Raw genomic sequence first — 14,198 nt, 5'->3', positions numbered from 1 at the left:
ATAGGACAAAATAACAGAAAACTTCAGTGTGCATAAGTATTCACCCCTCTAAAGTCAGTACTTTGTAGAGCCTCCTTTTGTGGCAATTACAGCTACAAGTCACCTTGGATAAGTCTCTATGAGCTTTTCCCATCTTGCCACTGGGATTTTTGCCCATTCCTCAAGGCAAATCTGTACCAGCTCCTTCAAATTCGATGGTTTCCTCTGGTGAACAGCAATCTTCAAGTCTGACCATAGATTCTCAATTGGATTAAGGTCTGGGCTTTGACTAGGCCACTCCAAAACATTAACACATTTCCCCTTAAACCACTCGAATGTTGATTTAGCTGTATGCTTTGGGTCATTGTCTTGTTGGAAGGTGAACCGCCATCCCAGTCCCAAATCACTAACAGACTGAAACAGGTTTTGCTCAAGAATATCCCTGTATTTAGCACCATCCATCTTTACCTTGACTCGGACCATTTTACATGTGTCTGTTGCAGAAAAGCATCCTTACAGCATGATGCTGCCACAATCATGTTTCACTGTGGGGATGGTGTTTTTGGGGTGATGAACTGTGTTGGTTTGGCGCCAGACATAGCATTTACTTTGGTGGCCAAAATGTTTTTGTCTCATCTGACCACAACACCTTCCTCCATACATTTGGGGAGTCTCCCACATGTCTTTTGGCAAACTCAAAACGAGCCTTACAATTTTTGTGTGTAAGTAAAGGCTTTTTTCTTCCCACTCTTCCATAAAGGTCATCTCTATGGAGTGTACACCTTATTGTGGTTGTATGGACAGATACTCCAGTCTCTGCCTCTGCTTCAAGGTTACCTTTGGTCTCTATGCTGCCTCTCTGATTAATGCCCTCCTTGCCCAGGCTGAGAGTTTCAGTGGGCGGCCCTCTTTTGGCAGGTTTGTTGTGGTACCATGTTCTTTCCATTTGATGATAATGGATTTGATGGTGATTCGAGGAATCATCAGAGATTGGGATATTTTTTATAACCCAACACTGACTTATACTTCTCAACAACTTTGTCCCTTACTTGTTTGGTGATCTCCTTGGTCTTCATGGTATTTTTTGGTTAGTGGTGCTTCTTGCTTAATGGCATTACAGTCTCTGTGGCCTTTTAGAAAAGGTGTGCATATACTGACAGACCATGTGACACTTATATTGCACTCAGGTGGACTTCCTTTCACTAAGCATGTGACTTATGAAGGTAATTGGTTGCACCAGATATTTTTAGAGGTTTCATAGCAAAAGGGGTGAATACATATTCACATGCCAATTTTTAGTTATTTGATCACATAAGTTAAATTTATGCCTATATTTTTCTCACTTTACTTCACCAACTTAGACTATTTACTGCTGACGTATCACACACAAATCAGATTACAAAAATATTTAAACACAGGTTGTAATGTACCAAAATAGGTAAAAAGCCAAGGCGAATGAATATTTTCACAAACCTCTATATAGTATACAGATCAGAAAAATACATTTTTCCTATGTGTATGTTTACATCCATTAGAAACTACACAAAAAATTCAACAGATGTAAAATCACTAAAGGAAAAAAGAGAACAAAATATTTCATTTTAACATGTTTTCAATATCATAAAACACAAATTGGAAATTGGATTCCCATTTTGTAAAAATCATATCTTTATATTATCTTCAACTTCTTTGTAATGTTGCCAACTCTACTTCAGGCGATTTACATTAAAGTCTATTTATTATCAGCAGATTATGTGATTGAAGGCTGGAAAGAGCCCCAGTCACAGTAGATACTTCAGTCGAGCACATGTATTCCTTGCTGTTGTGTTGAGGGTGAAGAGCGGGAATTTGTGCAAATTACCATTTAGTTACCTGCAACAAACAAGATGAATGTGCATACTATGTGATACTCATAAATTCAATTCAGATGACCACTTCAGTATGTAAATTGCATTTCCTCTCTTCCATTTTGTTTTTTTGCCATTAGCCAAAACTGTGGATGTTCAAATAAAAGCTGGCGAGTACATGAGCAATATCGTGGATCAGGCATCGCTACACTTTTTTGTCACAGCTCGCATTAATGAAACAAAGAAGATAATGGCAAAACAGAAGATTGTAGTATTGCAGGTGCCGGAGCTACGTATTAAGGTAAGAGCAACATCAGTAAGCAAATCTACTGAAGCCTTCCCATTCTGGCACCTACCTATGTATTAATAGCTATGTGAAGCATCCTGCTTTTCTATATGTATTTCTGTAATGGGAACTTCACGGTTATTAATACAAGCTATTTGATTATATTGACAATATATACTGTAAGATAGGCCATCAGTTTTGAAGCTCAATAGAATACTTTATCCTCAGTTGTGTTATACAAGAGATGAAAATGGCATAGCTTATGGCTTATTCACAAGAAATATATATACACTGCTCAATAAAATAAAGGGAACACTCAAATAACACATCCTAGATCTGAATGAATGAAATATTCTCATTGAATACTTTGTTCTGTACAAAGTTGAATGTGCTGACAACAAAATCACACAAAAATCATCAATGGAAATCAAATTTATTAAACAATGGAGGCCTGGATTTGGAGTCACCCCCAATATTAAAGTGGAAAAACACACTACAAGCTGATCCAACTTTGATGTAATGTCCTTAAAACAAGTCAAAATGAGGCTCAGTATTGTGTGTGGCCTCCACGTGCCTGTATGACCTCCCTACAACACCTGGGCATGCTCCTGATGAGGTTGTGGATGGTCTCCTGTGGGAACTCCTCCCAGATCTGGACTAAAGCATCCGCCAACTCCTGGACTGTCTGTGGTGCAACGTGACCATGGTGGATGGAGCGAGAAATGATGTCCCAGATGTGCTCATTTGGATTCTGGTCTGTGGAATGGGCGGGCCAGTCCATAGCTTCAATGCCTTCATCTTGCAGGAACTGCTGACACACTCCAGCCACATGAGGTCTGGCATTGTCCTGCAATAGGAGGAACCCAGGGCCAACTGCACCAGCATATGGTCGCACAAGGGGTCTGAGGATCTCATCTCGGTACCTAATAACAGTCAGGTTACCTCTGGCGAGCACATGGAGGTCTGTGCTGCCCTCCAAAGAAATGCAACCCCACACCATTACTGACCCACTGCCAAACCGGCCATGCTGAAGAATGTTGCAGGCAGCAGATCGCTCTCCACGGCGTCTGCAGACTCTGTCACGTCTGTCACATGTGCTCAGTGTGAACCTGCTTTCATCTGTGAAGAGCACAGGGCGCCAGTGGCGACTTTGCCAAACCTGGTGTTCTGTGCCAAATGCCAAGCGTCCTGCACGGTGTTGAGCTGTGAGCACAACCCCCATCTGTGGACGTCGGGCCCTCATACCACCCTCATGGAGTCGGTTTCTAACCGTTTGTGCAGACACATGCACATTTGTGGCCTGCTGGAGGTCATTTTGCAGGGCTCTGGCAGTGCTCCTCCTGTTCCTCCTTGCACAAAGGTGGAGGTAACGGTCCTGCTGCTGGGTTGTTGCCCTCCTACGGCCCCCTCCACATCTCCTGGTGTACTGGCTTGTCTCTTGGTAGCGCCTCCAGCCTCTGGACACTATGCTGACAGACACAGCAAACCTTCTTGCCACAGCTCGCATTGATGAGCCATACTGGATGAGCTGCACTACCTGAGCAATTTCTGTGGGTTGTAGAGTCCGTCTCATGCTACCACGAGTGTGAAAGCACAATCAACATTCAAAAGTGACCAAAACATCAGCCAGAAAGCATTGGTACTGAGATGTGGTCTGTGGTCCCCACCTGCAGAACCACTCCTTTATTGAGGGTGTCTTGATAATTGCCAATAATTTCCAACTATTGTCTATTCCATTTGCACAACAGCATGTGAAATTGATTGTCTATCAGTGTTGCTTCCTAAGTGGACAGTTTGATTTCACAGAAGTTTGATTTACTTGGAGTTATATTCTGTTGTTTAAGTGTTCCCTTTATTTTTTTGAGCAGTGTATATATATACTTTATTTTTTTGAGCAGTGTATATGTATATATACAAATATATACATATACACTGCTCAAAAAAATAAAGGGAACACTTAAACAGCAGAATATAACTCCAAGTAAATCAAACTTCTGTGAAATCAAATTGTCCACTTAGAAAGCAACACTGATTGACAATCAATTTCACATGCTGTTGTGCAAATGGAATAGACAATAGTTGGAAATTATTGGCAATTACCAAGACACCCTCAATAAAGGAGTGGTTCTGAAGGTGGGGACCACAGACCACATCTCCACACTGGCGCCCTGTGCTCTTCACAGATGAAAGCAGGTTCACACTGAGCACATGTGACAGACGTGACAGAGTCTGGAGACACCGTGGAGAATGATCTGCTGCCTACAACATCCTTCAGCATGACCGGTTTGGCAGTGGGTCAGTAATGGTGTGGGGTGGCATTTCTTTGGAGGGCCGCACAGCCCTCCTTGTGCTCGCCAGAGGTACCCTGACTGCCATTAGGTACCGAGATGAGATCCTCAGACCCCTTGTGAGACCATATGCTGGTGTGGTTGGCCCTAGGTTCCTCCTAATGCAGGACAATGCCCGACCTCATGTGGCTGGAGTGTGTCAGGAGTTCCTGCAAGATGAAGGCATTGAAGCTATGGACTGGCCCGCCTGTTCCCCAGACCTGAATCCGATTGAGCACATCTGTGACATCATGTCTCGCTCCATCCACCAACGTCACGTTGTGACGCGCCCAGGGGAATGGGGATGACTCGGCGCCCAGGCCTTGTTGTTGCCTGATCTTGGGGGATGTCGCGGTGGTCAGCTCCCGGGCCCGTACTCTGGGGTCACTCTTAAAAGAAGGGGGGAAAGGTTATATGGGATAGGGAAATGTTCGTGACGCCACCCGTGGTGTCAGGTGAGGATCACCAGCGCTGCTGCATTCCTCTGAGGCCGGTGGTCAAGCAGCTTAGTTGGTGCGGCTCCCCACAGGTGGAGCAGGGCCTCAAGGCAGCGTAGGGAGGAGAGTTGCAGGACAGAGAGGACCCAGCCGGGTCAGGAGAAGAACAGGCACACTCACAACAGTTCACTTCAGTACCTTTACTGGTGGTATTTTCAGGCACGATCCAGGGCACTGTAGGGTGAAGGGTGCATTTCAGGACTCTCCCCAGTGAGCGGGTGTGGGGCCTCCTGTTTCTTGCCTTTTCCTGGTAAGTTTATGACCTGCCTGGAGCTAGGCCTAACTTGGACTCTGTCTGGCACCTGCTGACCTGGTGGTAGGGCCTTCTGTTGGAGATCATACTCCCTGGTCTCTTGGGCCTCTGTGATTCCTGACCCTGGGATAACGGTCAGCTTCTGGTGTTCCTGGAACATGTAGTTCACCAGGGGTTCCGGTTGTTTCTGCTTGTCCTAGAGATCCTTGCAGACACGGACCCGGTGTCCGGTATATGGTCTTGGGGTGAGCTGGCTAAGCTCCTCTGCCCCCTATGTAGCTCGCTTACTCCACTCGCCTTCTGTCACTCTCGGGGCTCTCACTAGGCTTCACACTGGCAGTAGGCCTTGCTACTCCTCTTCACCGCTCTTATGGAGTCGGCACGCCTTGGGCTCACTAACCTGAGCTCCCTGAGTCTGGGCTGGACTGGACTTTATCACAGACTTAGACAGACTGACTGTAGACTCCAGACTGTAGATCCCAGACTGACTGCCTAGCTCCACCTTCCCTCTTTATATCCCTAGCGGGCTCCCTCTGGTGGTCTGAGGTGGAAGGTGGAGGTGTGTGAATGCTATGAGGGCCTCTTGTGGAGGAATCCGTCCATGCACCCCTCTAGGATCTGTGGCACCAATGCGCAGCAGGGCGCCACAGTTGCACCACAGACTGTCCTGGAGTTGGCGGATACTTTAGTCCAGGTCTGGGAGGAGATCCCACAGGAGACCATCCGCAACCTCATCAGGAGCATGCCCAGGCATTGTAGTGAGGTCATACAGGCATTTGGAGGCCACACACAATACTGAGCCTCATTTTGACTTGTTTTAAGGACATTACATCAAAGTTGGATCAGCCTGTAGTGTGTTTTTCCATTTTAATTTTGGGGGTGACTCCAAATCCAGGCCTCCATTGGTTAATAAATTTGATTTCCACTGATGATTTTTGGGTGATTTTGTTGTCAGCACATTCAACTTTGTACAGAACAAAGTATTCAATGAGAATATTTCATTCATTCAAATCTAGGATGTGTTATTTGAGTGTTTCCTTTATTTTTTGAGCAGTGTATATATATATACATATATAATGAGTCACAAAGGGAAAAAATTATATTTTATATAATTATTTAAGTGGCAAGACTGGATCTATTACAAATGAATAACATTTCTTTTTGAATGAGGAGCAGGGTGAATTTGAGCACGCAAAGAGCATTTAAATCAGTTGGTGCGTCAGTATGTCATCATATCATTTAGGCTATGTGCCCACGATGTGTTTTTTAAGCGTTTCCGCAGCGGCAAAAACGCTGCAGAAACGCTTAAAAAATGCATGGTAGAAGGCCTGCCATGTTCCCTAATGATAATCCGCATGTGCTGTGCACATGCTGCGGAAATTTCCGCTGCGGATTATCATTGGGGAAAAAAACGCAGCACTACCAATTATTTTTGCAGAAGTGCTGCGTTTTCGCTGCCATTGACTTGCATTAGAACGCGCCAATTCCTCAAGACTGCATCTGTACTTGCGTAATTGGCGCGTTCTAATGTGCGAATGGTACCCGGGTGTGGAGGACAGGAGACTCTCCTCCGGACCCAGGTACCATTAAAAGCTGTAAAAAAAAGAATAAAATAAAAAATAAAGATTATATTCACCTTCCGACGGCCCCCGGACTCCTTCCCTGTGCTTGCCTGCAGATCGCGCAGGACTGAAGGACCTGCGGTGACGTCACAGTCATTTGACGGCAGGTCCTTCAGTACAGCGTACCACGATCTGCCGGCAGCCAGCACAGGAGCGCAGCAAGACTCGGGGGCCATCAGAAGGTAAGTATAGGTTTATTTTTTATTTTTTGACATTCTCTCGGGTCACACTATATAAATCCATGCCGTTTGCATGGATTTATATAGTGTGACCGAGTTGTCAAGCACTTTCCAAGTGATGCTAAAATCGCTTGGAAAACGCTTGTCAACCCGCATGCGGAAATGCAAGTGAAGAACGCTTCATTTCCGCATGTCCCTGGCAGGAAAACGCATGTACAATCCGCATGCGTTTTTTTCTGCCAGGGAGATGCAGAAACGCTCAGGAAAAAATCCTGAGCATTTCTGCATCGTGGGCAAATAGCCTGATAAAATGTGGTGGTATTAAACTTGACTGGGGCTCAAAACAATTAATTCAAGGTGAATTATACAACCTGAAATTGTTGAATAGCAATGCTTAACTGGGATTTCCCCTACTTTAAAATTTATTCTCAATCGGCTTTCAATGGGGTAATAAGAAAAATCCTATACTCACCCACCGGACTGGCATTTATTACGCTACCCTAAGTCAATTGAGAATAACTTTTAAGCCCTTCACCCCGAAGCCTTATTTCTCCTTCCTGACCAGGTCAAATCTTACAATTCTGACCAGTGTCACTTTATGTGGTAATAGCCCTGGAACACTTCAACGAATCCTAGTGATTCTGGGACTGTTTTCTCATGACACATTGTACTTTATCTTAGTGATAAATTTAGGTCAAATTTTTTTGCGTTTATTTGTTAAAATATCGTCATTTTTGCAAAAATGTTAAAACTTTCGCAATTGTCAATCTGTCAATTTTGATATCCTTAACCCCTCAAAAAGCCCAAAACATACTAATACGTACCTGCGACCTGGGCTTTAAGAGCCAGGTACGTATTAGTATGTCCTGTTGATTTCGCCCGCACACAGGCTGTGCGGGAGCGATCGCCACTGGGTGTGGGCTGATTGTCACAGCTGACACCTGGTGCTATGTGCTGGGAGTGGTCCCGCACCGCTCCCGGCACATTAACCCCCGCAAATCTGCGATTGAAGTCGATCGCAGCATTGCGGGGGCAAGGGGAGGTGATCGCGATACTCACCTCTCCTGCCGGCGTCCAACGCTGTCTGCCGCGGCTTCCCGGATGTTACCATGACGACCCAATGTTGTCATGACAACATCCAGGTCACCAGACAACAGGAAGATACTTTGGTCATGCACAGTGCATGACCAAAGTATCTTCTGCATCTGCAGCGCTGACAGCCTATATAGCACAGGGATGGTGCTCCATCCTTATGCTGTATAGGCGATCAGAGTAAAAAAAGTGAAAGTCCCATAGTGGAACAAAGTATAAAAGTAAATAAAGTGTTAAAAAATTGTAAAAATATTAAAAAAAAAAAAAAATAATCCACCAAAGATAAAAATATAATGTACCCATCAATAAATATTATTATGTAAAAAACAAAAACAATAAAAGTAATAAAAGTACACATTTGTTGTCACCGCGTCCAGAACCACCTGATCTATAAAACTATCCCACTAGTTAACCCCTTTAGTGAACACGGTAAAATAAATTAAATCAAAAACAATGCTTTATCATCATACTGCCAAACAAAAAATGGAATAACACGCGATCAAAAAGATTAATATAAATTAAAGTGGTACCTCTGAAAACGTCATGTTGTCCCGCAAAAAACAAGCTGCCATACAGCTCCATCAGCCGAAAAATAAAAAAGTTATAACTCTCTGAATAAAGTAATGCAAAAAAATAGTTTTTTCTATAAAATAGCTTTAATTGCGTAAAAGCGCCAAAACATAGAAAAACGATATAAATGTGGTACCGCTGTAAATGTACTGACCCGAAGAATAAAGCTACCTTATCAATTTTAGCCCACGCGCAACAGCATAAAAAATGTAAAAATAAAACAATTCCTGAAATGTTGGTTTTTGTTTATTCTGCCTCCCAAAAATCGGAATAGAAAGCGATCAAAAAATGTCACGTGCCTGAAAATGGTACCAATAAAAACGTCAACTTTTCCCACAAAAAACAAGCCGTTACATGACTGTCGGCTGAAATATGGAAAAATTATAGCTCTCAAAATATGGCGATGCAAAAACTAGATTTGAGTTTTAGTATGTGACAGCTGTCAATCATAAAAACCCGATATGATCCTGGTATCGCTGTAATCGCATCGACCCGAAGAATAAAGTCGTCTAATCACTTATACCGCACGAGGAACAGCGTAAAAAAGAAACTCTAGGGTTAGGGTTAGGGTTGTGCTAGGGTTAGGGTTGGGGTTAGGGTTAGGGTTGGGCTAGGATTAGGGTTGGGATAGGGTTGGGGTTAGGGTTAGGGTTGGGCTAGGGTTAGGGTTGGGCTAGGGTTAGGCCAGGGTTGGGATTGGGGTTAGGGTTGGGCTAGGGTTGGGTTAGGTTTGGGCTAGGGTTAGGGTTGGGGTTGGGGTTAGGGTTGGGCTAGTGTTAGGGTTGGGCTAGTGTTAGGGTTGGGCTAGGGTTAGGGCTGGGATTTTTTTCAAAAGTAAAAAAAAAAAATGATGACTATATGGCGACTAGTGTTGAGCGCAAGTGCTCGCTTCTTGAGTTTGCATCAGGTGCTCGGGTATGCACTGAGTATCGCGGGTGCTCGAGTGACATGTTCACTATAGCCCTTGATAAAATCCTTGAGGGGTGTAGTTTCCAAAATTGGGTCACTTGTGGGAAGTTTCCACTATTTAGGCACATCAGGGGCTCTCCAAATGCGACATGGCGTCCGCTCTCAATTCCAGCCAATTTTGCATTCAAAAAGTCACACATTGCTCCTTCCCTGCTCAACTCTGCCATGCGCCGAAACACTGTATTTTCCCCACATATGGGGTATTGGCATACTCAGGAGAAATTGCACAAAAGTTTTTGGGGTCCATTTTCTCCTCTTACCCTTGTGAAAATAAAAAAATTGGGGCTAAAACATCACTTTTGTGGAAAATGTTAGATTTTTTTATTTTCACGGCTCCATGTTATAAACTTCTGTGAAGCACCTGGGGGTTCACCACATATCTAGATAAGTTCCCTGAGGGGTCTAGCTTCCAAAATGGTGTCACTTGTGGGGGGTTTCCACTGTTTAGGCACATCAGGGGTTCCTCAAACGCAACATGGTGTCCGATAATTATTCAAGCAAATTTTACATTCAAAAAGTCAAATGGCGCTCCTACCCTTCCGCACCCTGCCGTGCACCTAAACAGTGTTTTTTACCCACATATGGGGTTCTTGAATGTGGTTTTGAGCACCTTGAGGGGTGCAGTTTTTAGAATGGTGTCACTTTTGGGTATTTTCTGTCATAAAGACCCCTCAAAGTGACTTCAAATGTGATGTGGTCCCTAAAAAAATGGTTTTGTAAATTTTGTTGGAAAAATGAGAAATCGCTGGTCAACTTTTAACCCTTATAGCTCCCTAATAAAAAAAAAAATTTGGTTCCAAAATATTGTTGATTTAAAGTAGACATGTGGGAAATGTTATTTATTAACTATTTTATGTGATATATCTCTCTGATTTAAGGGCATAAAAATTCAAATTTTGAAAATTGCTAAATTTTTTACATTTTTGCAAAATTTCCCCTTTTTTCACAAATAAATACAAGTGATATCGATGAAATTTTACCGCAGTCATGAAGTACAATATGTCATGAAAACACAGTCTCTGAATCAGGGGGATCCGTTGAAGCGTTCCAGAGTAATTACCTCATAAAGTGACAGTGGTCAGAATTGTAAAAATTGGCCTGGTCATTAACGTGCAAACCACCTTGGGTTGTAAAGGGGTTAAACCAGTTAGTCATTATATACGAAATTATTCATAAGTAACATTTCCCACATGTCTACATCAACATCATTTTTGAAATCTAATTGTTTTAGGAAGTTAGAAGGGTTAAAAGTTTATCAACAATTTCTCATTTTTCCAACAAAATTTACAAAACTGTTTTTTTAGGGATCTTATCACGTTTGAAGTGACTTTGAGGGGCCTATAGGACATACCCAAAATTTACTCCATTTTAAAAAACTGCAAGCCTCAAAGTGCTCAAAACCACATTGAAGAAGTTTATTAACCTTTTAGGTGCTTCACAGGAATTAAAGCAATGAACATTTTAATTTTTTCCACAAAAATGTTAATTTATCCCCAACTTAGCATTTTTACAAGGGTAACAGAGGTGTAGTGACCACCTTGAACTCACAGGTGCTTCACAGAATTTTATAATGTTGAGCAGTGAAAATGAAAAAATACATTTTTCCCACAAAAATGTTGCTTTAGTCCCAAAAATGTCATTTTCATAAGGGTATCAGGAGAAAATGGACAGTACAATTTGTTGTGCAATTTCTCCTGAGTACGCCAATACCTCATATGTGGTGGTAAACTACTGTTTGGGCGCACGGCAGGGCTCGGAATGGAAGGAGCACCATTTGACTTTTGGAGTGCAAACTTGGCTGGAATAGGTAGCGGATGCCATGTCGCGTTTTCAGAGCCCCAGATGTGCCTACACAGTGGAAACCCCCCACAAGTGACACCATTCTGGAAGCTACACCCCTCAAGGAATTTATCTAGAGCTCTAGTGAGTACCTACAGGTGCTTCACAGAATTTTATAATGTGGAGCTGTGAAAATAAAAGAATACATTTTTCCCACAAATTTTTCATTTTCACAAGGATAACAGGAGAAAATAGACCATATAATTTGTGGCGCAATTTGTCCTGAACACACCGATACCCCATATGTGATGGAAAACTCCTGTTTGAATTCTGGAGCGCAATTTTGGCTGGAACAGATTGTAAATTGCATCTTATATGAAGAGCCCTTCATATGCCAAAACAGCAGAAGCCCCCACAAGTAAACCCATTTTGGAAACTAGCAGTGTACTGAGCATTTTTAATCCTCAGCGATTCACAAAATTGTATAACATTGAGCGGAGTCAATGGAAAATTACCATTTTTTCCACTAAAATGTTACTTTGGCCCCAAGTTTTCAATTTTTAAAAAGGATTATAGGAGAAAATGGACCACAAAATATGTTACACAATTTCTCCTGAGTATGCCAATACCTCATATGTGGTCATTAACTACTTTTGAGGCATAATGCAAAGCCCAGAAGGGAAAGGCTCAAAGATTTATACGGAACTTTTCTGTATTGTTTATATAGAGTTTTAACGCAATCACACTTGGACTTGAACATATTTTTTTATGGTATATTGGTAATGCTATTGTAATTTTTTTATGAAATGTTTGCTATAAGAATTGTATTTATTGGTAGATATGTAGAGATGTTTTGATTGGTTGCAGGGGGTAGTATGGCTGTACACTAGTGCATTAGCTCGACAAAGACTCAGACTTATACTAGGGGTCGAAACATTGCTGCTGTTTGTGTATTTCTGATGCCATAATAAAGCGAGTTGATCATTATTGGATGCTGAAACCAACTTTTTTTACTTGGATTTCGCTTGGGAAAAGTGATGATCATTGACTTTCGTGCATCTACGTGATATTGAAGCTTGATGCTGTCTCAACAACACTATTGCAATAATGAGATGACTGTTGAGTAATCTATACTGAACAGGAAGTATAAGCCTAATATCAGATTTTATCATTTTTTTCTTTAAATGTATTTAACATAAAGGCTTGAGTTAAAAAATGGGTCATTTTCTGGTGGCACTTTCCTATTAATTAGGCATCTTATGAGTAGTGTTGAGCCACCCCCGTAGTGTTCGGGTTCGGTTCGGTTCGTCGAACACCGGGATGTTCGAGGAACTGTTCGTCGAACTGTTCGTCGAACACCTTAGAACACCGTCGAACACCGTTAAAACCAATGGCAGGGAAACAAAAACACATAGAAACACATAGAAAACACCTGCAAAGGTGTCCAAAAGCTGACAAACTGCTCAGAAGACACTCTCTTTAAAAAAGCCGGCCGGCAAATTCAGCAGCGGCATACACCAGTACCCGACAATTTAGACAAGAAGGAAGAGAGCATCACACATAGATTAGATAGATAGAAACATGTCAGTCACACATATAAGAAGCACAGTGACAGTGTTGGTTACTGCACTTGTCATTTAGTGTAAAGGATTTATTAAAAAAAATATTAGTGTTTTCATGCACCGTCTCTTTAAAAAAGCCGGCCGGCAATTCAGCATCTGTACCCGACAATTTAGAACAGAAAGAATAGAGCTTCACACATAGATTAGATAGATAGAAACATGTCAGTCACATATATAATAAGTACAGTGATAGTGTTGCTTACTGTACTTGTCATTTAGTGTAAAGGATTTATTTAAAAAAATAATAGTGTTTTCATGCACTGTCTCTTTAAAAAAGCCGGCCGGCAATTCAGCAGCGGTACCCGACAATTTAGAACAGAAAGATAGAGCATCACACATAGATTAGATAGATAGAAACATGTCAGTCACATATATATGAAGTACAGTGATAGTGTTGGTTACTGTACTTGTCATTTAGTATTAAAATAAAGGATTTATTATTAAAAAAATTGGCGTGGGGTTCCCCTTAATTTTAGGCTCTAGCGGAGGTTAAGCAGACGGCTGGGGCAGATGTTTGAAGCCTGGGAAGGGGGTAATACCCACGGAGCTTCCCAGGCTACTAATATCAGCCCCCAGCTGAATACATAGCCTTTACTAGCTATTAAAATGGGGGACCCCCCCAAAAAAATGACGTGGGGTCCCCCCTAATTTAATAGCTAGCAAAGGCTAGGCAGACAGCTGGGGGCTGATATTAATAGCCCAGGAAGGGAGCCATGAATATTGGCCCCCTCCCAGGCTAGAAACACCAGCCGTCAGCCGCCCCAGAAATGGCGCATTCATAGGATGCGCCAATTCTGGCACTTAGCCTCGCTCTTCCACGCTGCCCTGGTGCGGTGGCAGGGGGTAATAGGGTTGGGGTTGATGTCAGCTTATAATGCCAGCTGACATCAAGCCCAGGTTAGTAATGGAGAGGCGTCTATAAGACACCCCCATTACTAACCCCATAGTCAAAGTTAAAAAAAACACAAACACCCAGAATAAAGTCCTTTAATTGAAATAAAGACACAATCCTTTATTGTTCTAAATTAAACCATACTTACCATCACGCCCATTCCAGCTGAAGCCAACGATCTCCTGCAATAAAAGAAAAATAATAAAGCAACCTCATCCTTACCTTTCCATGGTTCCCACGACAGCTTCAGCTCTGCTACATCGAGATGACAGGCTGGACCGCAG

General features: G+C 42.5%; 1 protein-coding gene across 1 annotated transcript in view; it reads left to right on the top strand.

Moving 5' to 3' along the window:
- The window catches only part of F13A1 (coagulation factor XIII A chain), a 392,887-nt gene that overhangs the window by 328,183 nt on the left and 50,506 nt on the right, over nt 1-14,198 (top strand). Inside the window, exon 13 of the mRNA XM_073678719.1 lies at nt 1,967-2,127. Within this exon, the coding sequence (XP_073534820.1) occupies nt 1,967-2,127 (161 nt within the window). The remainder of the gene's footprint in view (nt 1-1,966; nt 2,128-14,198) is intronic.

Source organism: Phyllobates terribilis, unplaced genomic scaffold, assembly GCF_046119375.1.
Source record: "Phyllobates terribilis strain yellow unplaced genomic scaffold, ASM4611937v1 Scaffold_4__5_contigs__length_816908805, whole genome shotgun sequence".
NCBI classification, from domain to species: domain Eukaryota; kingdom Metazoa; phylum Chordata; class Amphibia; order Anura; family Dendrobatidae; genus Phyllobates; species Phyllobates terribilis.
The sequence above is the reverse complement of the archived record's forward strand: the minus strand, read 5'-3'. Positions and strand labels throughout refer to the sequence as shown.